This window comes from Penicillium angulare (genome assembly GCF_028827245.1).
Source record: "Penicillium angulare strain IBT 27051 chromosome Unknown utg000007l_segment0_segment0, whole genome shotgun sequence".
In the NCBI taxonomy this organism is placed as follows: Eukaryota; Fungi; Ascomycota; class Eurotiomycetes; order Eurotiales; family Aspergillaceae; genus Penicillium; species Penicillium angulare.
This window is the reverse complement of record NW_026623166.1, coordinates 3,504,599-3,531,003: the sequence shown is the minus strand read 5'-3', so window position 1 is coordinate 3,531,003 and position 26,405 is coordinate 3,504,599. Positions and strand designations below refer to the sequence as shown.

Here is a 26,405-nt window from a genome sequence, read left to right as displayed (position 1 = left end):
CAAACGCCTCTCCGCCGGCCTTCTTCGCGATGAGTTCATCTCACAAGTGAGCATCAATGCAAGAACTTTGAATTTCCACGAAGATTGGATCATTTTACTTTGCGCTTTTCCAGCGGCTAGTTTCTCTTTATCTTGTCTTCTCGCTGGGGCTACACCATCTCGCACACTTAATGATATCAAGGTTTGTCAGCGGGAAACCTGTCGAAGACAAATAGAAAGCAGGGCAGCAGCGAGCTTCAATGGTCCCAATATTGCATTAGGGAGGGCAATTTGGGTCTTGACCCAGTTCAAGCTCATCGAGCAAACAGACTCGTAACCAATTTTGAGGGCGCTGCGTTGGCAGGGATGCAACGTTCAACAGTGGGATCAGCAGCAAGGCCAATCGAAAACCTGACTTCATGAGAGTTCTTCCATACATGATGGAGACACAATGCCGCAGCATAGCGAATTATAGGATTTTACCGCGTTCTTGAAGCGAAAGGTCAACTAGTCTGACTTCCATTGGGGTAGCTTACAAGCGCAACTCGCCCTGGTAGGGCTTTAACGGTGTGGTATTCGAACTTACCTACTCTCTTAGCTTTTTTGTCTAGAACGAAAGGGCCGGGCTCTACCAGATACCAATACACTACCGCACAATGGAATTGTTGGCACGAGCGCTGCCGGGTGGGCTCTCGTGGGATTTTCTGGAGGATGGGCATTCAACGCGACCACAAAGCTTGAAGTCACGGTTTTGACATTAGAGGCGTCTCAAATGGAGGTCTTACCGTGCTGGGTGCCTTCATCAATCATAAACTACTTGTCTACTTTGATCTAGAACGAGTGCGGTGGTGGTTTCACTGCAGCGAATCACGGTCGGAGGAGAGGCCAGGAAAGGAAGTCGCTCTCCCATCATAGCGGGTGGTTCTGCTATGTCTGATGCAAGATTTCTACAGGCAGGTCTAGGGACCTATTGCCACATGCAAAATTTCATTCTCGCGTGCTTGTGAAATGCCTTTATAAAACCAGGCGGCTCTCGGTATTTCAACAAGTGATTGTTGGGGAAAGCACCTGCCCTTTTTGAGGTCAAATTGAACATTTACCGATCTATTTGCCATCGCCGCACACTTGACCTTCCGTACGATGCCGTCTACCGCTGCCTGACCCCTGAGCGACAATTCAAGCCGACAGGACAGGGCCACTCTCAAATGCTAGGAATTATGGTTGCTCTCACGAAAGAACACTGTTTCCTCTCAACAGGATACAATCTGATGTGCGAAATAGTACACTTAAACGACTCCGCACGTATTGCTCTCTATTAGCTGATGCGCCTAAAGTACGCTAGTGGAAATGGCTGGCTCAACTCCTCGAAGTTCGGGCTAAAGTATCCTCAAGTCTAGACAAATGGCAAAGCAGATGCTAGCGTAGCCTGGGGCCACAGAGGATTAACTTTTTTGACACTGAGAGTACAATTGGTCTTTGATTTCCGCTTCAGCTTGGAGCTTCTGATCGATTCACGGGTCGCCTTCCATGAGGCCAAATCAAATCCGCTCTCATTCAAAGCCACCCATTTGATTACTTCGAAATCTGGGTGATCGGCGGAGTGGCACACATGGGCGTTCCTCTCTGACCAGTCTAGCTGACCTGCAGGGCAGCGTTCGATGCCTGTCTGGTTGCACTGCTTCCGCTTGCAAAATTTGCACCGGGGTGGATCTACATGCAGAGGGGGATGAATGCGCTGACGGAATATCGCATGGGGTAACTGCAGTGACACTCCAGCTTCTGGCTGCATCAGTGCTTATTCGAATCTGCGATGGCCACCCGCGTAACAGGGCGCCTTGAGGCTCTTCACTTCGGCTGCATCTTATTAGTAACCATTTTTCGAGAGACGCATTCATTACACTTACCAGGCGCAGCATGACTTGTGCATCTTAGCTCTGCATTGCTTCAACCACTCCTCCATACAACCCAAGTGTGACAATGCTTGGCAGCGTCGACAGTGCAGAATTACGTTTTCATCGGTAGGATTCCCATTCTCGGCGAGACAAAATATGCAGTATATGTCATCGACGTCTGTGGCGATTTCCAGACGGCGGACCTTAACGCCCTGCCTCCCCGGCTGTACGTGGAAGGTCAAAGCCGAGGCGGCCCTCTCAAGAGGATCAGTGAGGTGAATCAACTCGTGATGATCCACCGCATCCGCAGAAACGCTCCCGCCTCGATTTTCGTACGACACCTGGTCGGCAATGTCTTCGCCATTGAGCTCTTGCATAGAGGTGGTGCTTGCGTGGGCCAGCTGTGATTCTGCCTGCGCACGGCTGTTGATAAAAATCTCGCCAGGTCGCTCATCAAGATTTCTTCCACGACCCCAAACACGAAGAAAACCAACAAAAATCTCGCGCAGCATCGAATGTTTTGGAGAGGAATTGGAAAGCCGGAATGAATCATGTAAGATCGAAGAAGTGCTTTTTTCCAGCTTTATAGATGGCCTCTCGGTGGTTATTGATATTACCTCAGCGTCGCAGCCAGGAGACTTGCTACATCTACAAACCATACCTGTGAAACCACCTACATCCCCGGTCAGCGTTCTTTCGTAAAATTCGTCTTCAAAAAGCGGAGAGGTACGTGACCTAATCGGGCTGAGGAGCCACGCTGTTCGATTGTTATTGGGAGATCTACTTTGAGAGGGTTGTCCCAAGTATGAGAGATCGCCGTCAGCTCGGATCTATTCCAAGTAATGCAGTGGAGCCTACATCTCCCGGATCAATCAAATCCGCGGATGGATTTCTTTCTTAATTTAGCGTTGCCGATCCTAGGACCTTCGAAGGAGGTTTTGGGAACTAATTCGCTCCTGGGAAGCAAGCGAACGTTCCCAAAATAAATCGCTTAAACATTCCCATACTGTGGACACCTGACGTTGACAAGAGCTGAGGCTGAGTTTATCAGATAGACGGATGTGTATCTATCCACTTTAATACTGAACACGCCTCCAACAATAAATAGTCCATTGATCAATGTCTGAGGGCTGTTACAACCCTTTCTGCTCTCTTTCCACCATCGCTAGTCCCGATGTATACCTCCTTTCCGGTAAACTCGCGTCAGCAAAGTCGCTCACCACCCCCTAGTGGTTCCACGTCTGCTCGGGCTTGTCAGTCGTGTCGGACGGCAAAGATCCGATGTAGCCGCGAGCTTCCGTCGTGCCAATCCTGTGTTGTGCGTGGTAAAGGTCAGTTCTGTTTCTACAGAACGAGTGGGCACCAAAGCTTGGTTTGTGAGCCGTGCCGAAACGCCAAAACGCGATGCAGTGGGGAATTACCTTCATGCAAAGGGTGTCTTGGAGGGAGGGCTCCAAAGACTTGCACTTACAAGACCAGCCGCCAAGGCTCGCAAACTCTGTCGCCTTGAAAAGGGCAGGCCAGTGCCTCGGGACCCTCCGATAAATTGGGGTCGGTGGACACTCAAAGCCCTGGAGAAACAGTCCCGTTCACAGCTTTGAATGCAAAAAAAGACAATTATTACGACCAAGATACTCGGTTCAATGGTAATTTGCCTTGTCCAGGTCCTCCTGCTACGACGGCATATTCCAAAATGAAACTCTCGGTGAGTTGGCCCTATACTCATGCCTGGTGTCAAGGATACGCTTCTAATTCAGACGACCAGGTCGTCCTGCCACCTCCGTTAAGTTTTCCGATTCTTGGTCCCTTCGACGTACCTGACGCATCACCTCCGACTTTCCATCAACTTCTGTTGGTGCTGAACTATATCTTCATCGCTGCAATGCTTCCTGAAGATGATGCGGCCATATGGCGAATTGTCTTTCGTCAATCAGCTGACTGGGAAAGAGAGTTTGTCTTGCAGTATGATAAACTCTTATGGTGGCTGATCAGTATATGTGATGCTTTGACCGATTCCCGTTGCTTGCAGACGGTGTCTCTAGATGACCTAGAGTTGCAGGCTCGGTGGATGATTTTCATGCTTGGGACAAAAGCGCTGCCTGGCTCGAGCTTTCTACAAGAATGCTTTCAAACCAAAATGTATCCGTATCGGCCATTTGGCGCGAGAGCAAGCATCGCATTAGTCTGTCTTGCCTTTACGGGATTGCAACCGAGAGACCTCAAAGACTATGAGTCCAAAGACATCTGGCCGAGTGCTGAGCCTTTCTACACGCTGATGGCTTCCAGACTGAGCTAATCGCCGTTATTCAAAGGCAGCATTTGCGTTGATCAAATGAAAACCATGGTGCTCAGACTTCACCAGGCCTTTCATTTGGAGGAAGAACGTGTGGCTTTGACGATGCCCCAGGAAACCTACTACGACAATAATACCAGCACATATGAGTATTTCTGGCGGGCCTTTCTTTCGTTGGACCCAAGATTGCTACCAAAAGTGTGCCAACTACTGCAGCCGTCGGGACTGACTGTAGAGGACAGTGAATACAATTTGGCTAGCATCTGTGCCACGGCCTTTCAGAGAGCCCCGTCAGTGGACGCCCTCGAGGCCACATTTGCAAATATACCAGATATTTTGCAGTCACAAGCAGATAGAGCGGTAGTGATTGAAATGTTCCACGTGAGGCTATTCCAGCAATTGAAGCAACCAGTCTACGGTCAGTCATCATATCATTCAGGTCTTGATCAAAGCTGATTCTCGTTTGTATGCAGGCTCCTCGTCACGAATCTTGGTACTTCATGTTTCTCCCCTATCAGCTGTGGGGGGTTGTGCGACGAAAGGATACCCAATGTAGTTGAAAGAGAATCTCTTTTGGTAACCCAAGTTGACCGTTAGCATGACTATGTTCACAAGTGCTACCATCCTTCAAGTTCAATTTTTAGTGAAGTGAGGGAACGGAATGAATGGGGGTAATCATGCCATCAAGATCTTTAGAAATGATAGGCTCAGGAGAAGATCCATTCTCTAGTGGGTGAATTTCGCATTCGCACCACAGCATTAATCTGCTTTAATCGCGTTTAAGACACGCGGATAACAATTCACTACGACTTGGCTACCAAGAGATATTTACTAACAGGCTTACGTTTTGTAAAACCCAGTTTGTATTGATCAAATAGTATGCAGTCCTAACTCGAAAGCTTTTCGATACGACTTGGTACGTGAGCAGAAGGCACGTGGAAGTCTATATCGCTTCAATGAGCTGGGCTAACAAGGCCCAGATCAGAATTAGAATCATTTGTATCTGAAACTGTCAGCGGTTGGATGCTTTTCGCGGAAAGACACAATTACCTCCAGCGCAATGTCCCAAGTCTTCCATAGGGTGCCTAGCACTGCAACTGCCAGTAGGATCGCAAACAAGGCTGATACACCAAAAGAAATGATTCCAAAGCGAGCTCTTGATTGAGTTGCCTGCCCAAGAAGCCACAGATAGCACGTCATCACCATCAAGTAGTCAACGGTGAGATTGAACAGACACACCGGGTGAGCTGCGGTCGGGTGAAAGGCTCCAACGACGGAGCTTGCTATCTTTGCCAGGCTGGAGACCACGACGTATAATTCATATGTTCTAAGTAGGGCAAATGGGGTAAATGGGTTCTCGCATTGTTGGAAATGGACCCGGAGAAACTAGAGAGTCAGCCCATGGCGCCAAAATGGTGACTCCTAGACATACCACTTGTCCGGTGAGAAAAGCCGATGTCACCCACAACAGTGCTTGACACCAGATTGCATGGATCCCGCCCCAGCGAAGACCGGAAAGTACAACGAAGGAAATACTAGAGGCAACTGATAAAGCAAGGTCGAGGTGGTAGAAATGCCAGGGCCGTTGGAAACGAACTATCAGGGACAGCCTCATTATACTGGCCAGAGTGAGAGCGGATATCAGGATTGACTGGACTTGGTCTTCCGAAATCATTTTCACAGCACGGCGGACAAAAACGTAGGCTGAGCGAGGCATTCTGTGTTACTCATGTACATTGCGTATAGCATACATTATCCTGCCTCGGTAGTATGTATATCTACGGCCTCCGCACTAAAGAGAAAACTATTTTGTGGCGACGTATCTTTGCACCTGAATTTCTGTAACTCAGAACCGGGATCGGCTTCACAGTTCCTGGAGAGGCCATGGCCGTTCCCAGGATCAGTACCAGTGTCTCCCGGAGCGGCACACGGGTTCCCAGAGACACAGGGGCTCCCAGGATTGGCATCAACGTTCCCGGGCCTGGAAAAGATGTTTCTAACTCGCGAGACTGTCCGGGCTCGCGAAGACTTGGTAGAGTATGTTCTCGATTGGTGTACTTGAGCGCGTGTTATAAATCTTCGCCTTCCTTCTTATCATTCTGCATCAGCTTTAGTACTACACACGAAAGATGCTAGACAGACTCCCAAATGAACTCTTGCTTTGGATCTGCAAGAGCCTTGGTAAAAACGACATCGTTTGCTTGACCGCTTGCTGCCGGAAAACCGCAGCAATCTGCACAGAAGCTCTATTTGATTGCCTCCAGCACGATGAAATGTCACCCCTTCATCGAGCCATACTCGCAAGACGACTAGACGTTGCGCACCTTTTGTTGACTCATTACCACGCAAGTCCCAACTCCGAGTACCGTGGGATGAGCACGCTTCTTCTCGCCATTGAGATGAGCTACCCACAAGCAGTTAATCTCATGTTGGAACATCACCCACGGCTTTCCTATATTTGCGACTTTCAAGGTCGAGGGCCTTTGTCAATCGCGGTCACGAAGGGCAACTTTGACATCGTTGAACGCCTGTTGCAGTACCCCGCGCTGGACGTCAATGACCGATGCACCGATGGCATGTCCGCTTTGATGTATGCAGTGAAATACTCGGAGCACGCCATTCTAAGCCATCTTCTGACCGATTCCCGCGTGGATGTCAGCATCGAAGATTGCTTTGGACAGAATGCGCTACACCTCGCAGTCCGAAAGGAAGGATATATCTCAGTGCAGATCTTAGCCCGAGACCCTCGCTTGGATGTCAATTGGTGCGGCACCCACCGGAATACGGCACTACTTCTCGCGGTCAAAACCATCAAGGGGAGGTCGTCGCGTGGGATAGTAGAAGCCCTACTGCTAAACCCAAAGCTTGACATCAATCACCAAGATTTTAGGGGGCGCACGGCGCTGTGGCACGCGGTGGACCAGCAGAATGAAGAGCTAGTGCAGCTGGTCTTGGACCAGGATAGCCTCCGTTTGAATGATGCGGACGATGGCGGTCTTACCCCTCTTGCGCGAACAACGGAGCATCAAAGCCCTCGCTTGCTGCAGATGCTGCTGAGCCAACCGGAAATATGTATCAATGCCATGCCTGGTCCGGCTGTTCCACCGTTATGGGCCGCGTGTCGGGCGGGTTCGCTCGCCACGGCTCAGAGCTTGCTGACCCAGAAATCTATTCAGATCAATGAGAAAGCCCCGTCTGGAACGTCACCCCTGCATGTGGCCGTGATCAATCAACACTTGGATATTATGTCTCTTCTACTCTCGCAGGAAGAGATCCTACTGAATGAGGTTGGGCCCTTGGGCTTCACGGCCCTCATGTTTGCTGCTGCAAGCGGGTATACTGCATGTGTTGAACGGCTGTTACGACACCCGCAGATTTATCTTAAAGTGAAAGATGCGTACGATTACTGCGCTTTCCGCTTGGCGATACTATATAAACATGTTCGGTCGATTAATATGTTACGCAGTGCGTTTGTGCGGCAGACAATACGAGAGTTAGGCTGACCATCGGTCTAGCTTTGCCAAGATTGAGTGGGGGAGAACTAGAAAATTTGAGTAAAAATAATATTTTGCGAGGCTGCTATATTCCCCGTCCTAGGTTCAGATGACTCAGAAATTGCTAGGTAGCTCAGCTCAGCGAGCACGTACGTTAGCCAACAGCCCACTGGAAAGTGCGGTCCGCTGAATCACGGACTTCCCTGGCCCTAGGACGCGGTACTTGAGTATAATACCGTACCACTGGCTGGCACAAGGCTCCATTGTTCTTTACTATTTGAGCGTGATATGAGCGTGATCGGCCGCGAAACAAGATCCCAAAGCGCCGGATAGAAGCCTCTGTTCTAGCTTCACTGATGGCCCGCCCTCCGTCTAATGCATCGAGTGTATACAGTCGCTCGCCAGGCACACCAAGACCACACTCCTCGACGGCTTTGCCTGCCCCCCGGGATGATCTTCCCGAGATTACACCACTGGACCATCGGATCTTTGTGGCGGGGAGAACGACCATGGCATTAGAGACGAGAAAGGCACACCTCAGAAGAACAAAGGAAGTGGTACGATCTCCGCCGGACCCGACTTCTGAAAAGCGGAGCCAGCGCGATCAGCAAACTCACGAAAATGATTTCTACCGCACCTGTTGCGCGAATTTCTGCCATCTAGCGACAGCCGTGGTTGACATCACACAAAAGCTTGTATTGGAAGAACTCAGTCAATGCACGCTTATGCCGGGCTACATTGGCTCTCTGGGCAGCCTTGGACGCATCGAGGGTAGAGGAGGATAGGGCGGAACGCATTTGGATGCAGGAATTGGATATTCCGACAGCTTCGGAGCCATCTTCCGAGTGGATCTAGGGGAAATTTGGCGTCGTATACGATTGAAGGCCGAGCTGGTCGAGTCTTTGGTATTGGGATCTGAGAGTGTTCAGTGAGATGTGACGGGCGAGGCGACAGCCCGGGCATCCTGTTTCACTCGTGAATTTCCGTTGGAGCGAACGTTGGCAGGGCGGGAGCTCGTCAAACGCGGCGAGAAGTTCTTCAATCTAGCGCCTGTGATGAGTCATAATACTGTATGGATAAAAGTGGCGAATGCGTACATTCGTTTTAGATGATGATGTGAGGGCCAGTTGGGCAGTCAGCTACCCTGGTCTGACGACCAGCCTCGACGGTGGCAGTTGGCGGGTCAGGCTTTGTTGATATAAGAAGGCGGTAGCAATCACTTCCGGATGGCGGGCTGACCAATCATGGTGGCTTTTGGGGGTTCAACTTGGCAACTTCAGTTGAACCCCCTGTCGGGTTTTCCAAATCCTGGACCTGGAAATATATCATTCTCCTTCTTGTATATGGTCTGTTTACATCGAAATTCTAATTAGAAGGTACGAATATTCATCCTCGTTCAACTCATTTGCCTAATAAACACAGTTCTGCCCTGTTTATTGGGTTGTAAAATTCCTCAACATTAAGCCATACGAGATATATATCTCAGACTTCACGCAATCATAGTGATATAACACATCACGATTTCTAGTAAATGACAAACCTCGATCTCCGAATTTGATCGCGACTGCAGATCTTCCAGAGCCTCTGAGGCACTTGGGTGTAGATATGAGGCTGTCACATAGTCTGGTATTCCTAAGGTTGTTCAGGTTGGTAAAAGGCTGGCCACGTAAAAACTCGGTCACTGCTGCGTCGGCCGCATCTTCCCAACAACCTCAAACAGCCGAGGGCATTAGCCTTCCAATATAGCACCATGGCCTTCCAGTCTAGTCATATTTCAACTACTTCCGGCTCTGTGGGTGGACGTGGTATGGTCGGTTCATGCCGTCCCTTTGCAGCCCGGCCTTCGTGTTATGACCTGTTGTAATTCAGAGGAAGATTTGATTATTTATTTTCAAGGGAACACATGAAGCTATATATACAATGAGAAGATCAAGTTGATTTCCAATCAACTTGACTCTTCGTATACATACTTCGGAATTAATTCCGATGGTTCAGCTTGGTTCCTGATCTGCACCAGCCTCATATCACAACATTCCCCCTCAGGATCGCTTTGCTGGCAGGGCGATACTGGAATTGCGCAGAGCAGTCAGGCCTCAGTAAAACCACTCAAAAACCTTCGTGGGAAAATAGAGTGGAAAGAGCGCCTGCGCTGTCACGCGTTTTGTCACAGAGTCTCCGAAGCATCCACTCCTAAGAGACTACAAAACTTGAGAAAGGCCGTAGGTCCCAATGGCTTGGTGAGACCGTCCGCGGCCTGTTCCCCAGTGGGAATATATTGAAGCTCAATCTCGCCTGCATCCAGCACGGCTCGCTGATAGTGAAATTTCACATTGAAGTGCTTCGTCCGTTTATGGAACTCGGGATTGCGAGAGAGAGCAATGGCGGACTGGTTGTCAGCCATGATGTTAGTGACCGGAGACCGATACAGTTGCCTTTCAGCCAAAAAGGTGCGGAGCCACTGCAGATGCAGAATAGCGTTGTACTGTCCGATGTATTCGGCATGTGTCGTAGACGTGGCCACTTCCCCCTGTCTCTTGGACGCCCAGGAAACTGGCGCACCTGCAAGTTGGAACACATAGCCAGACGTGGAGTATGCACCGTCAGTGACGACAGAGCCCCCAAAGTCGGCGTCCGTATACCCGATCAACTGCCCACTGCGGTAGGTAATGCGATGAGATTTCGTGGCTTTGATGTAGCGAAGCAATCGCTGCAGAGCAACTTGGTGTTGCGATTGCGGCTGAGACGTGAAGCGACTCAACATGCCCAACGCGAATGCAATGTCCGGTCGCGTGCCGACCATTAGATACATTAACGAACCGATGGTAGTCGCATAATGAGCTTTTGCTTCCTCGTCTGGAGGTTCCTCCTCTGGACGACGATTCAGGCTTTGCTTGGGATTCATCGGCGTCGACTTCGGCTGGCAAGTCTCCATGCCAAAGTCGGATAGTACTTTCTGGATGTACTGTTGTTGGTGGATGGACACGGACCCATCGACGTGATAGTCGAACTGGATTTCGAGGAACGGTCGTGGGGTGCCCAGATCGTTCAGTCGGAACTCTGTTTGCAATGCTTGTTGCACTTGTTCTATTTCGTACGTTTTTGCCGCAGCAACGAGAAAGTCGTCCACATAAACGCAAACGACGCAATTCGGTTTGAAGAATACACAGTTGTCCGATTGGGCCATGGTGAACCCATGAGAAGCCAGGACGCGGTGGACGCATTGGTACCAAATCCGCGGGGCCTGTTTCAACCCATACAGTGAACGGCGCAGCCGGCACACGTACCCTGGCTCTTCGAAGCCCTCGGGTAAGTCCATATAGATAGGGACGAATCGACGTCTCCATGGACAAATGCGGTGACCGCATCGAATTGGTGGAGTTTCCATCCACGCAACATAGCGCTGGCGACAATGCAGCGGACCGAGTCCATCCGGGACACAGCAGCAAACGTTTCGTGATAGTCGATGCCATGTTTCTGTCGGTAGCCTTTGATGACCAACCGCGCTTTGCACATTCCGTTGGCTTTGGTCTTGAAAACCCATTTGCAGCCAATCACATGATCTCCGGTTGGGACGTCCTCTCGTCGAACCTTTTCCCAGGTTCCGTGTTCGAGAAGCGACGCATATTCTTTCTGGATGGCGGCCCACCATTCCAGCTGGTTTGGACCTGACACAGCTTCGCGAAAGGTCGCCGGATCGACTTGTCTGTCCGATGCACTTTTCAATATGCCTGCCGAGTACACCTTGCCAAGTGATTCCAGGAGACGCCGTGACGGTCTTCGCCTGCGACCGTAGATTGAATACCCAAGATCCGATGTCAAGTCGGCTCCTTGTTGGCTTGGATTGACCACTGGAGGTGTCTCCTCTACACGCTCTGATGGCGTTTTCTCTCGCTCACTCGACGGGGGTAATGGCGACGCAGGTGGTGTTGGCAGCCCGCTGACAGAAATTGGCACTGATGGAAAGACAGGTGATGGAGGAGCATTGTCTGAGAGGTCGTTGCCTGTTTCCCCCTCGATGAGTGGCGCCACCGGGGTCCTCTCATCGAACTCGACATCACGCGAAAAGACTGTCTTTCCAGAATGGATTTCATAGAGCTTGTACTGGTTCGGTTCACAATAGCCCAGCAGTCTGCACTCGGATGATCTCGGTCCGAGTTTTGCTCGATGCTCTTTTGGAATTAAGACCCATGCACGGGAGCCGATCCGTCGCAGATGCAATAGCGAGGGCGGCTTCCCATACAAAATTTCAAACGGTATCTTCTTTTGTAGGATTGATGCTGGCGCGCGCAGCTTCAGATAGACCACCGTGTCTACAAGCTCGACCCACCAGGAAGGAGGAAGGTTCGCATCGGACAGGAGCGTGTTGATCCGCTCCCGGATAGTGCGATTGGTGCGTTCAGCCAGTCCATTCTGCCCTTTGCAGTACGGCGGCGAGGTATCGAACTCAACTCCCCGGGATTCGAGATGTGTTCCAATGGGCAGATATTCTCTCCCGTTATCAGTGAGAAATCTTCTAATCTGGGCGCCGAACTGTCGGTGCGCCCAAGCCTCAAAATGTCGGAACTTCTGGAGCGCTTCATGCTTCCATCTCATGGCATAGGCCCACGAGCCACGAGAATAATCGTCAGTAAGGTGATCACGTACCTGGAGCCATCTTTGGCAATCGGCATCTCCATGATGTCCGAATGGATCAATTCGAAAATTCTCGTTGAATGCAGACGTGGCCGTCTTGCGCGGGAGTTCCTCTTCTGATCCTGCTTACCCGACATACACGCCGGGCACTGCGGCGTTGCCAGCAGCTGCGCCTGCGTCAGCGGTCGGTACGGAGTGCCGGTCTGCCGGAGGACCACCCTCAAGTCGCCTCGGTTCAGATGTCCCATCCGAGCGTGCCACAACGCTTCGGAGGCCTGGTCCACTCCTTTGCTCGCATCTGCGTCGAGTATCACAGCTTCACCACCGAGTTCAGAGGTTGACGCTGCGCAGTCTGCGTCACTTGACTCTTCAGGGCTGTCGACATCCATGGCCACCGCCTGCGGTTCCAGGGAATCTGCATGGTCATGAATCGTCGGCGCCCTCGCCAGTTGGACTCGCTCTCGAGATCTCTTGCTCACATGACACCGCAGGATCAACAGATCCTCCTCCGCATGGTACGCAGTCCCCACGGTTCGCCCTCGGCGTTGCACAAAGACGTTCTGCGGGTGCGCCACCACCGAGTAGCGGTCTCATAGTAGCTTCGGCACGCTGATCAGGTTCATCCCGACGCGTGGCGCGAAGTACACGTTCTTCAACACCAGGGGTTGGTTAAACTTCCCCCGGAGCGTGAGCTTCACCGTACCAATCCCTTCGGCTTCTACTGGATCGCCCGCCGTGTCCATCACCTCGCGGTGGGGCCGCAAACTGGTAAAACAGCTCCGGTCCCAGCGGATGTGGCTGGTAGCGGCAGAGTCCAGGATCCACCGGGGTTGCGGTGCGTGGGTATAAAGGGTCGTCACCCTCGCCCTGACGATATTGATCCTCGGTCTCTTGGAAGTCGGTGGGCCCTGCCGATCTGCCATCTGGCTTGATGGTATCATTTGCAAATTATTTCTTGGTGAGCCGGAAACACTCCTCTCGGCCTTCAGGGCATGGTCCCTGGACGGCTGAGCTTCTCGCTGTTTCTTCGAGCACTGCGCGACCACATGGCCGCGCTTCTTACAATAATTGCATTTCTTGGCAGTCTGCTGCACCGTATTGACGGACGGGCCAGATGCTGCCTGCAAAGGTGTTGGAGATTCTTTTCTCCGAACCGTCTGCTCAGCATTAGACAGACGGTTTCCGATCGTGGTCGGATTCACCGGATCCTTGTCATTCTGAATGGCATCCACAACTAGAATGTATTCCGGTCCGATCTGCGTCAGTAAGATCGCAATGTGCGTTCGATCGCCAATGGATCCGGGCACGATAGCATTCAATCGATGTACGAGCAACCGTACACGATCAACAAATTCGCGCGCACTGCCACAGCGCTCGCCAGTGGTTTCGCGAAGCTGGGCGAACAGCTAGCAGAATGTGGCGAGTTCCATCCGCCGGCACCGTTCTTTGAGTTCATTCCGAAGGTCGCGAGACGTCTCGAGTCTCGCGACGTGAATACTGATGTGGGGGGACAGGTACCGGAAGATAGTATGGTAGGCCTCGGCTTCGCGGCGATGGTGGCGCTCAAACGCCTGGACCTCCACTTCGAGGCGCGCTTCGATGGCCCGTTGCTTCACCGGCCCGCTGCAGTGGGGCTCCACCAAGGGATGGATGTCCGCCGTAATAGGTTTGGCGTACTTGAACAGACAGTCGGGACGCTGTGAGGTCGAGATTGAGTGGCTCACGGACTCGCTCTCTCATTCATCTCGCCGCCGAAGAGTCACATGAGTTTCGCGACGACGCTCCTAACCCTGCGATCTTCAAAGTCTAGGGTCTTCGCGCCGATCCCTTCCCTTGAGAATAATTGACCTACTCTCTCTGGTCAACTCAGGATTAATTTTGGGCTTTTGGGTGTCGTCTTGCTCCCTTGTGGATGATATCTGGGGTCGCCCAATCTTACAGTCTCCCTTTCAATCCGCCCGGGCGCTCATTCAGAACGCGTCATCTCCTGAGGTGTAGGTTCTGTTCATTCCTGTTGCATGCACCTTCCCCTGATAATCCGGTCCGCCCTTCATAGGATTGTCCCGTGTCTGCATTCCACATTCTGCAGCCAGTACACCGAGCCCCAGGGATGAAGACGGTGACTCTTGCTTCATCTTTCAGTCTTGTCATCCACCACAACCCTAATCTATCGGATCATTATCACGTTCTTTCCCAGCCTAAATGCCAGCGCCATCGCGGTAACGTCGCATTGTGTCTTCTGCCCGAAGGCTCTTTGTAGGGTTAGTATTCTCCGAAGTTGACCACCCTTTTCTGCTAGCACTTGGTATCGAATTTCTCGTTCTTTCATCTTTCTCTCTTCGCATTTGACACCAATTTTTGCTTTAATCCCAGCCCCGGCCCGCTAATACACCCATTCTTCTGCCAGCTTTCACTTCTGAAGACTTCCTCCCGGGAACCCGACTCTCTTTTTCCCTGCATCCAAGTCCCGACAGTGGTCTCCACTCCTTAATCGTTGCCAGTTAGTCTCCAGTCATTCATTTCTTCAACTAATCCTCGACGACTGTCATTCTCTTAACTCCGTCGTTACCTGATCATCCCCGCTCTCCAGACCCCTTCATTCAGTATTCAGCAAAGCCGGTTCAAGTCTCGCCCCTCCTTCCCGTCGTCCTCGAGTACCTCGACAACGATGGGTTACACGCGCCCTCGTTCTGGCTTCCAGCCCTGTGAGACCTTCTTTGTGGATGACGAGTATCGTCTGCGTCCCAAGAAGCAACCCAAGCGGGAGCACGAGAAACTCGTTGCTTGTGGGCGGCAGTATGTTATTGCGGATCAGCTATCTGACCTCACCAGCGAAGAGCTCAGGGAGGACGTCCTAAGCCACATGCTGGACATGGATGTGAGTTGCTGCGAGTACTAGTGGGACGGGAATATATTGGCTAATCGTGTTTATCACCAGGATCAAACACTTCCGGATATTGAATCGACCGACATCCAACCCGAGATCGAGTGGTTCATGCGACATTATCTCCTTGACTTCATGATCGAGGCCCATGCTGTATTCCAGCTCCTGCCGTCGACATTCTTCCTGACCATCAACCTTTTGGATCGTTACTGCTCCAAGCGTGTGGTCTACAGGCGTCACTACCAGCTCGTTGGCTGTGTAGCTCTCCTTATCGCTGCGAAGTACAATGACAGGAAGGACTGTGTTCCCACTGTCAAGGAGCTGGAGTCGGTGTGCTGCTCTCTATATGATGACGACATGTTCATCCAAATGGAGAGACATGTCCTGCAGACCCTAGACTGGACTATAGGCCACCCGACTGTGGACAGTTTCCTGCAGATCGCCCTTCTCGATGAGGCCTACGACCCTGAGGTGGAGCACATGGCTCTCTATGTCCTGGAAATTGCCCTGTTTTGCCGGGAGTTCGTCTCTAGGCCGTCGTCTGAGCTTGCTCGCGCTGCATTGGCTCTGTCGCGTCGCATACTCAACAGACACCAGCCTTGTCATACCAGCTGGGCCGCCCAGTATGACTCGATAACTCTAGTTGATTTATCCCAACAGCTTCACCGACCCTCTATCGTCGCCGCCCGGAAGTACGCCTCGGCTCGCTACTCGGGGGTTTCCAAATTACTGGAGCACTTCTTCAACCGCCAGGCTTCGTTAGTCAGCTACGCCCACTACACACTACCGGTTGAGACTCGTGTGGAATCCAGGCTGTATAGTAGCGAGATGAGCCTCGCCACCCCTCAGAAGCCCCAGCAACTGACTGCCGTTGCCCAAGGATACCTCACCCCGCCTCTCACACCAGAGTATAGGGCCTTCGCACAAGCACAAATGGGCAATAATAACCGGGGCCGAGGTGTCCCTAATATGACGGCTTGCTCTCCATCGGCGACTCCTAACGCTGGGGTGTAGTGCAGCCCACCGACGCCTACAAGTAACAGGAAGCCGGGTGCATGTCTCATCAGTATCGGCTCCAGTGGTTCTCGCCGCAGTTCCAGATGGTACTGGGCCCGACCTATGCCGGCGCGGTGCAAAGTAAAAGAGCAACCATCAGGAAAAGGGCCATTAGCCAAAAGTGGTTCGTCATCCTGCACATGTTCTCGGAGCACCTTTTTCTTGACAGCATAGCAGGAGCGTCTGCATTTGCCTTGGTTCGATACCCCTAATATAAACATAATCCATCATGCGCTTCTTCACCTCGCCGACTATGTGCCATACCTTGACTTGACCTTATCTTCGAACCCTTTGGACGCTTTGCATTTTCAGCTTCGGTCTATAGAATCGGAGTCCGGACCGGCTAGTTTTTCTCTTGTACCAAAATAAGAACTCATTTTCTTTTTGTCGCGATCGTTTTTGGGTGACCCTTGGCAGCCTCGCATATTTCCACTATCATTGTAAATGCGAGTCGTTCTCATTTCTCTTGCATTCGGCAGATCTATCTTAGGCCCTTGCCGAGAATTCCAAGTCCCACTATTGATCTTCACTATTGATCTTCACGGATGTGTTCCTGTGGTCCGAAACCTCCTGCAATAAAATAACTCAAATTGGCTATTTGTGCGCTATTTAGTCCACCCCTAACTAGTGACATGACAAAAGTATTTGCACCCCCCAAAGACCCACTTTTCTCACCGCCCATACCGCCTTCCTAATTCGCGTATCATAAACCACGCTAAATTAGTCGTGTATACGCTCACGCGTCAAATATTATGATTATAGCCCCTTATTTAGCTCTGATTCTTTATAATTCATGATATCTCATAATTTATGATCATGGCCCGGTCATCAGAGCTTACACCCGCTATACGTGAGCGTATATGTGAGCTTCATGCCATTCAATGGGGATATAAACGCATCCAGAAGCGTTATCCATACATTCCACTATCTACAATTCGATATACAATTAAGAAGGAGCGTGAGCGACAAGATGGTGTGTCCAAGGCACGCTCTGATCGTCCAAAAAAGCTCTCAGAGGCAGAGAAAGACCGAATTCTTGAGGCTATACATGGCAATCCAAGAATTATGCAAGAAGATCTACTTGCCTCGGTTGATTATAAGGTTAAACTACGCTCAATTCAACGTTTTTTAAACGCTGAGAATCTCCGACAGTGGCGCTGTAGTTGGCGCCCATATTTAACTGAAGAAAACGCTACAAAACGACTCCGATGGGCCTATCGATATCGTCACTTTACACCTGAGGATTGGGCTCGAGTTTTCTGGTCTGATGAGTGTACGGTCGAGCGAGGGATCGGCGTACGTCGAGAATGGACTTTTACCCGTCCAAGAGACCAACCAAGAGAGGGTCAAGTTCAAGGATTACCCCAGCGTGGAAAGCAAGTTAAGCAGATGTTCTGGGCAGCATTTTCAGGGGCTGTTAGACGTACTGGATTGATTCCGCTCTTTAGTGACCCAGCGTCAGAACGTGGAGGTATTAATCGCTTCGTTATCGAGGAATTATATCGTCGAATTCTACCTACTTTGATAGTGAATGAAGATAGTGTTGTAGTTCGGAGATATGAATTGTGTTGTATTAGTCTAGAGAAATAGAGGGATAGATAAGGCTATATATACAACAAGCAGCCGTTGTCTATATAGACATCTCGGAGCTAATTCCGAGGGTGCGGCTTTCTTCCTGATCTGCACCAGCCTCATATCACAACACAAGAGATAACAGATCTTCTCTTTTGGGTCTGTTTTACCCTCTTGAAGAGACAACCATTTCAGCAGTAGCTTAGATTTGTTGTCCTTCAATGCAGCAAAAAAGAAATCTGAAGGCAGAAGGGGGCATGTCATGAAATGCTAGTAAGCCGTATGTGAACCGTTATTACAAAATTTGTGGTGCGGCTAAATAGTAATACCATATGTATCTTTATCAATTCCCGAAGCGGGGTGCCGATGATGTAATCTACTGCCGGAAACGGAGAATTCATAGGTATACAGCAGAAGCGGTCAATGACCGCTATGACCTTTTAGGATAGGTTTGGTCATCTGTCGAACTCCGCAGGGGAAGATTACCACCTTTCCTATTACAGATTGATGATTCAGCGCGTGCTTAGATCCTATATTACTGTTTTTGTATGTAAAGCGCACGTAAGCGTACGTATGGGCTATACAACTAGCCTGCACGAATCAGGCAGGATCGCTCAACTCGATCCAGCACTCAGAAAAAAAAACCCCTCTTGCAATTGGATCCATGATTTACCAGTCCATACACGATTCGTTCCGATTCGACAATATCTTATCTGTCCATCTTGATTATATATTTACCCCGCTTTCCACTCAGCATCATCATCTCTGCTCTCGTCCATGACTCTCCCGACCGAGCAGTCTCGGCCATTGAGCCTCTGACAGGAAGCGATAACTTTGCAACCTGGAAACGTCTCAAGGCCTCCTACCTAAAAGCGAGGCAGGTCTGGGATGTCTTGTCGGGCGATCTCCAACGTCCCGACTGTCTGTTCAAGTACGCCAAACCTCTTACGGCGGACATTCACCCCTTGGGGGAGCCCCACCTCAGTGGGGCGGTGAGGCAGCGAGCCATCGAAGCGAGCCTCGAAGTGGAAGGTCCAGGCGTTCGAGCGCCACCGTGAATGGTCGCGCCGCGAAGCCGAGGCCTACCATACTATCTTCCGTAACCTGTCCCCACATCAGCATTCATGTCGCGACTCAAGAATGAGGTTCAAATTTGAAGCACCACTCGCTCTTGGGCCGCGGACTTATACATGAACGGCTAGCATGGCCAAGCCTCTTAAGCAACTATATTCCATTGTACCCCAGATGTTCATTTCAACGAGGCTTCTTTGTGTCTGAAGTGAGACTTATCGTAGTTGTTTGACTTCAAACGACCACTAGAACAAAGCCTCAACCCAATTGGAGCAGTTCGACATCAATAGCTTTGAAAAATCGAATCTTTACCATCGTTTATGAGTTAATCGTAGCTTCGATGTATGCTGGATACTCCTAGCCGACACTATTGATACATATGGAGGAAGGGGAACCGGATCTAGGACCCAACAGCGCAGGGAATCTATCGAGCTTGGTCCAAGGGGCGGTATTAAAATCCGTGGGCTTCTAGAAGTGTACCCTGGAACTGTTTCATACGGTACTGGTCACACTTTCTGGCTCTTCAAATATTTATAAGACTGCCGAATGTCCCTACTGCCTGGCATAGAACAGCGGCGGACACCTGGGCGTGCTCTTCTCCACGTTAGCCCGGTTCAGAAGCAAATCAGCTATTTGCAAATCCCCGCGTTGTGTGGCTTGACACAGTGGCCTCTAGTGCAGGTGGTCACACACGTTCTGATTCAGTCTTGGCCTTTCGAGGAGTAATTTGGCACTTGCCATGTCTCCAATTAATCAAAAACTAGATGAAAGCAAAGCTCTGAGCGACAGCCATGGCTAGGGGATAATAATCAGTGAGAATCTCTGGTCTCATAATCTGTTAATCAGCGCAATCTATAGAGTTATTAGGTAAAATGAATGAATTGAAGTAGGTTAATAACTGTATAAAAGTTGATTTGTTAGGAGTACATCTCATATAGACCACATGCCAAGACCCTGCTTGTAGGCTATTCTCGAATGCATCCAACAAGAACATGTACCCCTTTCAAAATGGCATGTTTGACAGGCCATCACCTCTCTTTGGAGGAATCAAGAAACGAATCCCATCAATATAGTTGGAGCTGGGTAACAGAAAACAAGCGAAGTTTTCGCTATATACACTTTCCATTCCAGAAGCCCCTTAACAATTGAGGGACACAGACCCGAATGGTACGGCAATGCACCCCTGTATATCACCAGCATAAACCGCAGAACTCCCTTCGCAATTGGTGCCAGACCAGGTCGTGATCTTGCATTTATTGTTGCCGTTGGGTACATTGAACGATGCCCCAGGTAGGTTGTTGAAACATGACCCTCCAGAACCGGTGATTGAAGGATTGGACGATGAGCCCTCACAGTTTTTTCCAGACCATGTGGTAATCTTGATAGTCTCATCGCGCATGTTTAGTTTCATTGCGGTGGGTGTAGCTGAGACACATAATACTGCTTAGGAGTTGCATCTTTGTAATATTTGAAGTAGAAGACTTATTCAAAGCGTTGCTATGGTAGATGCTTGAGATATGGGCTTTATGAAAAGAGAAATAAAGGGTATTTATATCCCCGGCTTGGGGCTTTACAGGATCATAAAAAGCAAGTATATTATATGCAAGGCGTCCAGGCAATGGGGCCAATTTGGGATGCCTGAATCTCTACGGAGGAGTATATATGTTAGTTAATGGCTTCTAGAAAGACAAATTTGTCATATCAGACAACCAAACCCTAATATCAATTTATCAGATATCGCTCCGCGACTCTAATATGGTAGTCTGTAAACAATCACATGAGGAACGTCGGAAACCTCTAACAACCAACATCTTTGAATGAACTCAATTTAATTAATCCACGTCAACTTCCATCAGGTCAGAATATTGGGGGGGGGAAGAGAGAGAAAGAACGAAAAGAAAAGAAAAAGAAAAAGAAAAGAAAAGAGGCTGGAGGCTGGCACACACGACGTGCCGAAAAAATGAATGCCATCCCTCAGATAAGACGTAAGGTGTTGTCAGCGAGAATGAACTGATAATTTACCGCTGATACACTTCACCAATCGGCATTCCACGTAGTCTTCAATACAGCAACCACGCCGAAAAGCTTCATGCATTGCTTCTGTCTATTTCCCCCATATAACCAGTTTTCACGAGATTTGGTGGGCTCTTAGAGCGTTGTTTTAAAAGTATTTTGATTGAAGAAGCTTGTTTCTGGAGTTGTTTAGAGTTTGATGGTGTTTTTGGTTCCCACGCGCTGCTTTGGCTTCCTCGAGAAGGTGGTGGTGTAGGTGTATAGAGTCGAATATTCAGTTTTAAAATCACACGATTTGGATTGTACGGGACTAAGCCAGTTGCTGAGAAGCTATTCTTGATTGTTTCTGCTTTGAAAGCTTCAATTCGAGCGGTCGGAAAGGCATCGAGGAAGTCTAATTTGTCGATATGGTTCACTCCATTCCGCATCAAAATTTCGACAATTTGACCATACGCGCGCTTCAAAACCGCAAAACAACCTACATCAAGAGGTTGTAAAAGATGGGAAGAGTGCGGTGGCATACAAATCGGTATCACATCGTTTTTATAGCAAATTTCATCAAATTTTGGAGTTAAATGGCTTCCGTGACCGTCGAGAACCAAGAGTCGATATTTTCCCTTTGTCCTTGACAAAGTCGATGGAAGAAAGACCTTTTTAAGCCAGCGAAGGCCAATTTCGTCTGAGGTCCATCCATTTGGGCTAACCTCGAATTGCCAGTCGTTCGGAAGTTCATCAGCCCAGCTTGCGATAAAGACTTTGCCCTTAAAGATAATCATCGGAGGGAGGCTAAATCCAGACGCGCCTGTACACTCAATTGAGGTTACCATTCACTATTTCCAGGCTGTAAAAGAGCACGCCGACCATAATATTCAGCTCTTGTTACAACTTTTGCAGTCGCAGTCAAGCCCATCGCGAAGCCTGTTTCATCAAAGTTATATATATCATCTGGATCGATACCGTTCTCGCAAATTGTTTTTTGAACAAGATTAAACCATTCTCCTATAATTTTTGGATCTTCACACTTCGCGCGTTCATAATTATAGCGTCTCGAGAATTGTGTAGTAAGTTCGGAGTGTCGTTTAACGTAGTTTGTGACCCAATTTTTACCAACGGTCTAAATCGGGGCTGTTCCACGCGTCGCGAGTAAGATATTAGCCATTTTTTGCACTGTTTTAGGTCGTGGTGCCGCTCCTCGGATATCCATAGAAATCACCCATTTCTTTAGTGAATTCTCTTCAATTTCAGTCAATTTGATTTTTTCTGCTTTTCAATAGCCTGGATAGCAAGTAAGATACGTCCCTCTTGATGTGTCAAATTCTGACGATTTTGAGAGCGAATTGGTGGCATGGTGGTTGGTTAAAGAATAATAGACTAAATAATTGACGCGTTTTGGTTAGGGTGTTCCGGTCGCTTGTGAAGTACGTTATGATGGTCTGTTCCGCAATAGACCATCATAAAATCGACATAAGCTTGGCAGGATTCGACCGAGGAAGAGTCGAGAATTTAGCACGCGTCCGTCCGGATTCGGAGCAATTATAATTCCGCATTCCGACGTGCGCTTAATACGTATTAGCCTTTTTTTTTTCGACATACGTTTTACTGGGACGCGGACTTGGGCCCCATCTAAAAAATGGGGAAATGGGGGTGGCGTCTGGCCAGCTTATTACCCTTCGCCAATGGCGTAGTTGCTTTTTCCTTGCTCATTGATCAACGCCTCAAATACCTACTCTAGGGCAATTCCTTTGGACCTAAATGACGTCATGTGGATCAGAGCGCTCCATGTCTCCACAATCTTACCCCGCAAATTTTGTGCTCTCGTAACGAGATACTGTAATGAGATAAGTTGCGCTATGGATCTTTAAATTATGATTTATAATGTCTGAAAAACCAGTCTCTACCCCCCATCCCCAGCTCCTGCTTCATCGCAGACGAAGACCGACCTCGCTGATTACATATTATCTTTTTCACTATGGAGACGATGCGGCGTCGACAACTCCATAGCTGTGATCCTTGTCGCAAAGGCAAACGAGGCTGCGATGCACCGGTTTGAGGCCCTCCTGTATTCAAAGCTTGCTAGATGCTAATATTTCGGGATTTTCTCAGAAAGTTCGAACGGATAGTGGGTTTGGACCTTGTTCCAATTGCAAACGCTGGAAGAAGGAATGCACATTCAACTGGCTTGCCTCAAAGCGTTCCGATACTGAAGAGAGTCGAAAGAAGACAAAGCCATCTGCTGCAGCTCCATCACAGAGCTCGGATACCGACTACTTTGCGCGCTCGCATGATGCAGAGTTGGATGCGATACTGGGCTCTGCGAATTCTTACGCTGCCAACTTGGGAGATATATTCACATTTACCAACACCCAAACTAGCTTTGGACCCTCCTTTCAGCCGGACTGTATGGCTTTCGAAGGGAGATCAAGAAGTGAATGGAGTGACGATCAATCAAACCTTTTCACCTGGTCCTCTGACATTCCAGTCAATGAACAGATAAACACGATGACTTCGAGCTCGAACAACAGCTTCACTGATGTTGGACCTAATTCGGCCTTTGGTGATCTATTCTCACACTCTCTTCAGAACGACCCAACCCTACAAATGGACGCCAAAGATGAGCCGGTCTCATCTCTCACGCCCGCAGAAGCTGCAGAGTGTGAGGAGAGCGGTAGCAACAACTCGTTAGTTCAGCAATACACCTCAACATCGAGACCAGAGGCTCAATGGAGCTTTTGTTTCGCTTCTGATAAAACATCAAAAGAATATGTCCGGTCTACAATGACTCGCAACTTGATCCGAATATATCACGATAGCATGGAGAACGCCCTCTCGTGCTGGCTAACAGAGCACAACTGTCCATATGGCGACTCGCCAGGTAATATTCTTCCGTGCAAACAGAAAGAGGAATGGGCACCGAGCTGGTCGAACAGAATGTGCATTCGAGTCTGTCGGCTAGATCGCGTATCCTCTTCAGTTCGTGGCCGTGCCTTGAGTGCAGAGGAGGACAAAACTGCGGCTCGAGTACTCCATTTAGCAATTATGGCATTTGCCTCCCAATGGACTCAGCATGCTCAGAAGGGAACAGGATCGTCAATTCCAGAAGCGATTGATCAAGACGAAAGATCAATCAGAGAACACGTTTGGAATAAGGCACGACACGCCCTCGAACATACAACTGGAATCCCCTCTTTCCGTGTTATCTTTGCCAACATCATCTTCTCTCTTACACAACGTCCTCTAAACAGCCGACATGATCGATCATTGAGTGAGCTTTTGGAGGCAGACCGTGCGCCAATGTTCTTGGAGAATGCAAATCGGCAACTATATACATTTCGACATAAGCTTACGCGGATTCAAAGGGAGGCACATCCATTGATCCGAGGACAACGACGACAATCAGTATCATCGAGAATACCTGATGGTCTGGGGTTACCACAGCCATTGGACACGTCAGGGGTGGACCCAATCCTCTCCGATCAGGAATACCGAACAACCCTCAGTTTGATGTTCTGGCTGGGAATCATGTTTGATACCCTCAGTGCTGCAATGTATCAACGGCCCCTCGTTGTATCAGATGAAGATAGCCAGATATCCTCGGCATCGCCAACGATGTTTGATTCAGGTAACCACTTTGAGTATGGTGGCTGGGACATTCCTCAAAAAGGAATACCAGAGCAGCAGGATGTATGGGGCGATTTCTTTCTAGGGAATTCAGAGTCTCAACAATCAAATAAGGCTCAGCCTAGATGGCCATGCTACTATGATGAAGCTGCTTCGGTCCTTTCAGATGCCACTCCCGTCAAAGTGCTACTGTACCGCCGTGTCACGCAGCTCCAAACCCTCGTTTATCGAGGCGCCCCAAGCGAGCGTCTTGAAGAAGTCATTCAGAAAACCATCCAGGTGTACAGGCATTGGAATTCCAAATATCAGAAATTCATGCTTGACTGTGTTGCAAACCATGAGCTCCTTCCTCCACGTATCCAATCATGGTATGTCATTCTTGATGGTCATTGGCATCTTTCCATCATGCTGCTGGCAGATGTGATTGAAGGCATTGATCGTGGGAGGATGGGCTCTGACTCCGAGCGTGAAAATCGGGAAGCTAGCAGTTTTGTCTCCACGCTGAAGATGGATCATGCCTTTGCTGTTGGTGCGCTTGCTCGTTCATCGCTACGTGATCGTGAGCCGACGATGAACCGACATTTCCATGACTCTGTTAACGAAGTTGCATTCTTAGTTGAGCCATGGACCGTTGTTCTGATACATTCATTTGCCAAGGCCGGATATAATTCACTCGAATTTCTGAATGCGCCTGGAAAGTACCCCTCATTGATTGGGATGCTCTGCGAAAATTGTGGCTTCTGCATTCGTGCACTTGAATACCTTGGTAGAAAGTCTGACATGGCTACTGTCGTTGCTCGAACGCTGTCCAAGTCTTTGGATACCAAGCTCAATCCGAGAAGCGAGAACTATAGATCCAAAATTTTGACGCCGAACAGCATATCTCCAGATATTGCCTTGTTTGACGATCAGCTCAATGGTAACATTGATCTGCTCGTCGCCCAGTAATGAAAATGTTTATGTACGCGCGCAAAACAAAAATGCCAATACTTTGAGCGGGGAAATTCTACATTGACTAGACAAAGGCCGTCGATTATGCGTCGGTATCTGTCTATTTTTAATCACAATACATGTATATCTCCAAACCATATCCCGGGCAATATCCCAAGACATCTTTCTAGTCATCTTCTAGCCAACCTACTAACTACTTAACCCACCTCGATCTGTAAAGTACTGACCTATTCATGCTGAACCTACCTACAGGTTTCATTGGCCTGGTACAATTTTATTTTCCACACCGCCCCCTGATCAGAAACGGGTTCACTCTTTTAGATACGTTCTATTAATTGCACACTATTTGAAAGAGCCTCCCGATATCTCTCCCACTTCAGGCACCAAATTTATTCCATTGCCTTATAGCCTATGCATCCTGCAGTCCACCACATCGGGTAACCTCAATTGCATCCTACTAACTTATATTAGCTTCTTGAACACCACTCGGATCATGATAATAGAAAATGAAATTTGACTCTCCCGATGTCCTTCTGGCTGCCGAAGCTCACTTTAATTCAATATGAGAAGGTTCTGTTGACAGCAGTGGAAGAATTCTGGCTGACGCCGATGTATCTGCAGCGTCAGCAACATGTCAGTTTGAAGGATTTAAAGCACATAGCTTGAGAAAACCGAGTTCCTCTTGGAAAGGCGCTTAAGGCAGAAACAGAGTTAGATTACCAAATGCCACTGTGTTGGAGTAGGCATACATACGCATGGGATGGTGTTGGTTGGTCTGAAAGATTTTGCCAGTGGTAATATTACGCCCCAGAGGGGGACTTGGCGGGGAAAGTGAAAGGACACTTAGTTTGGGCCGGTGGAAGAAGTTCTCTGAGAAGTATGTAGAAGAAAACCCGCCCCAGATAGTTTAGGGTGGTATTTATATCCCCCTCGCTCGTCGGTAAACGGAG

General features: G+C 49.2%; 9 protein-coding genes across 9 annotated transcripts; 7 read left to right on the top strand and 2 right to left on the bottom strand.

The window, feature by feature from the left end:
- Window positions 1–1,879: 1,879 nt before the first annotated feature.
- On the bottom strand, window positions 1,880–2,383 carry N7478_010569 (uncharacterized protein; the record flags this gene model as incomplete). The annotated part of the gene is made up of 1 exon (XM_056926783.1): window positions 1,880–2,383. The coding sequence occupies one exon, from the start codon at window positions 2,381–2,383 to the stop codon at window positions 1,880–1,882; it is 504 nt and encodes a 167-aa protein (XP_056776153.1).
- A 662-nt stretch (window positions 2,384–3,045) lies between these two features.
- Window positions 3,046–3,472, top strand: N7478_010568 (Zn(II)2Cys6 transcription factor domain-containing protein; the record flags this gene model as incomplete). Its single annotated transcript, XM_056926782.1, is given in 2 exon segments — window positions 3,046–3,202; window positions 3,222–3,472. 2 exon segments carry the CDS (start codon window positions 3,046–3,048, stop codon window positions 3,470–3,472), a joined length of 408 nt encoding a protein of 135 aa, XP_056776152.1.
- A 92-nt stretch (window positions 3,473–3,564) lies between these two features.
- On the top strand, window positions 3,565–4,167 carry N7478_010567 (uncharacterized protein; the record flags this gene model as incomplete). The annotated part of the gene is made up of 1 exon (XM_056926781.1): window positions 3,565–4,167. The coding sequence occupies one exon, from the start codon at window positions 3,565–3,567 to the stop codon at window positions 4,165–4,167; it is 603 nt and encodes a 200-aa protein (XP_056776151.1).
- Window positions 4,168–6,293: 2,126 nt separating this feature from the next.
- Window positions 6,294–7,667, top strand: N7478_010566 (ankyrin repeat domain-containing protein; the record flags this gene model as incomplete). The annotated part of the gene is made up of 1 exon (XM_056926780.1): window positions 6,294–7,667. The coding sequence occupies one exon, from the start codon at window positions 6,294–6,296 to the stop codon at window positions 7,665–7,667; it is 1,374 nt and encodes a 457-aa protein (XP_056776150.1).
- A 347-nt stretch (window positions 7,668–8,014) lies between these two features.
- N7478_010565 (uncharacterized protein) lies at window positions 8,015–8,443 on the top strand (the record flags this gene model as incomplete). The annotated part of the gene is made up of 1 exon (XM_056926779.1): window positions 8,015–8,443. One exon carries the CDS (start codon window positions 8,015–8,017, stop codon window positions 8,441–8,443), a length of 429 nt encoding a protein of 142 aa, XP_056776149.1.
- Window positions 8,444–9,822: 1,379 nt separating this feature from the next.
- Window positions 9,823–14,344, bottom strand: N7478_010564 (uncharacterized protein; the record flags this gene model as incomplete). Its single annotated transcript, XM_056926778.1, has 7 exons — window positions 9,823–10,959; window positions 11,019–12,246; window positions 12,303–12,705; window positions 12,770–12,940; window positions 12,994–13,684; window positions 13,781–13,987; window positions 14,315–14,344. 7 exons carry the CDS (start codon window positions 14,342–14,344, stop codon window positions 9,823–9,825), a joined length of 3,867 nt encoding a protein of 1,288 aa, XP_056776148.1.
- A 614-nt stretch (window positions 14,345–14,958) lies between these two features.
- N7478_010563 (uncharacterized protein) lies at window positions 14,959–16,188 on the top strand (the record flags this gene model as incomplete). The annotated part of the gene is made up of 2 exons (XM_056926777.1): window positions 14,959–15,168; window positions 15,229–16,188. The coding sequence occupies 2 exons, from the start codon at window positions 14,959–14,961 to the stop codon at window positions 16,186–16,188; spliced, it is 1,170 nt and encodes a 389-aa protein (XP_056776147.1).
- Window positions 16,189–17,046: 858 nt separating this feature from the next.
- Window positions 17,047–17,820, top strand: N7478_010562 (uncharacterized protein; the record flags this gene model as incomplete). The annotated part of the gene is made up of 1 exon (XM_056926776.1): window positions 17,047–17,820. The coding sequence occupies one exon, from the start codon at window positions 17,047–17,049 to the stop codon at window positions 17,818–17,820; it is 774 nt and encodes a 257-aa protein (XP_056776146.1).
- A 5,035-nt stretch (window positions 17,821–22,855) lies between these two features.
- Window positions 22,856–25,452, top strand: N7478_010561 (Zn(II)2Cys6 transcription factor domain-containing protein; the record flags this gene model as incomplete). The annotated part of the gene is made up of 2 exons (XM_056926775.1): window positions 22,856–22,930; window positions 22,990–25,452. 2 exons carry the CDS (start codon window positions 22,856–22,858, stop codon window positions 25,450–25,452), a joined length of 2,538 nt encoding a protein of 845 aa, XP_056776145.1.
- Between the last annotated feature and the right edge of the window lie 953 nt (window positions 25,453–26,405).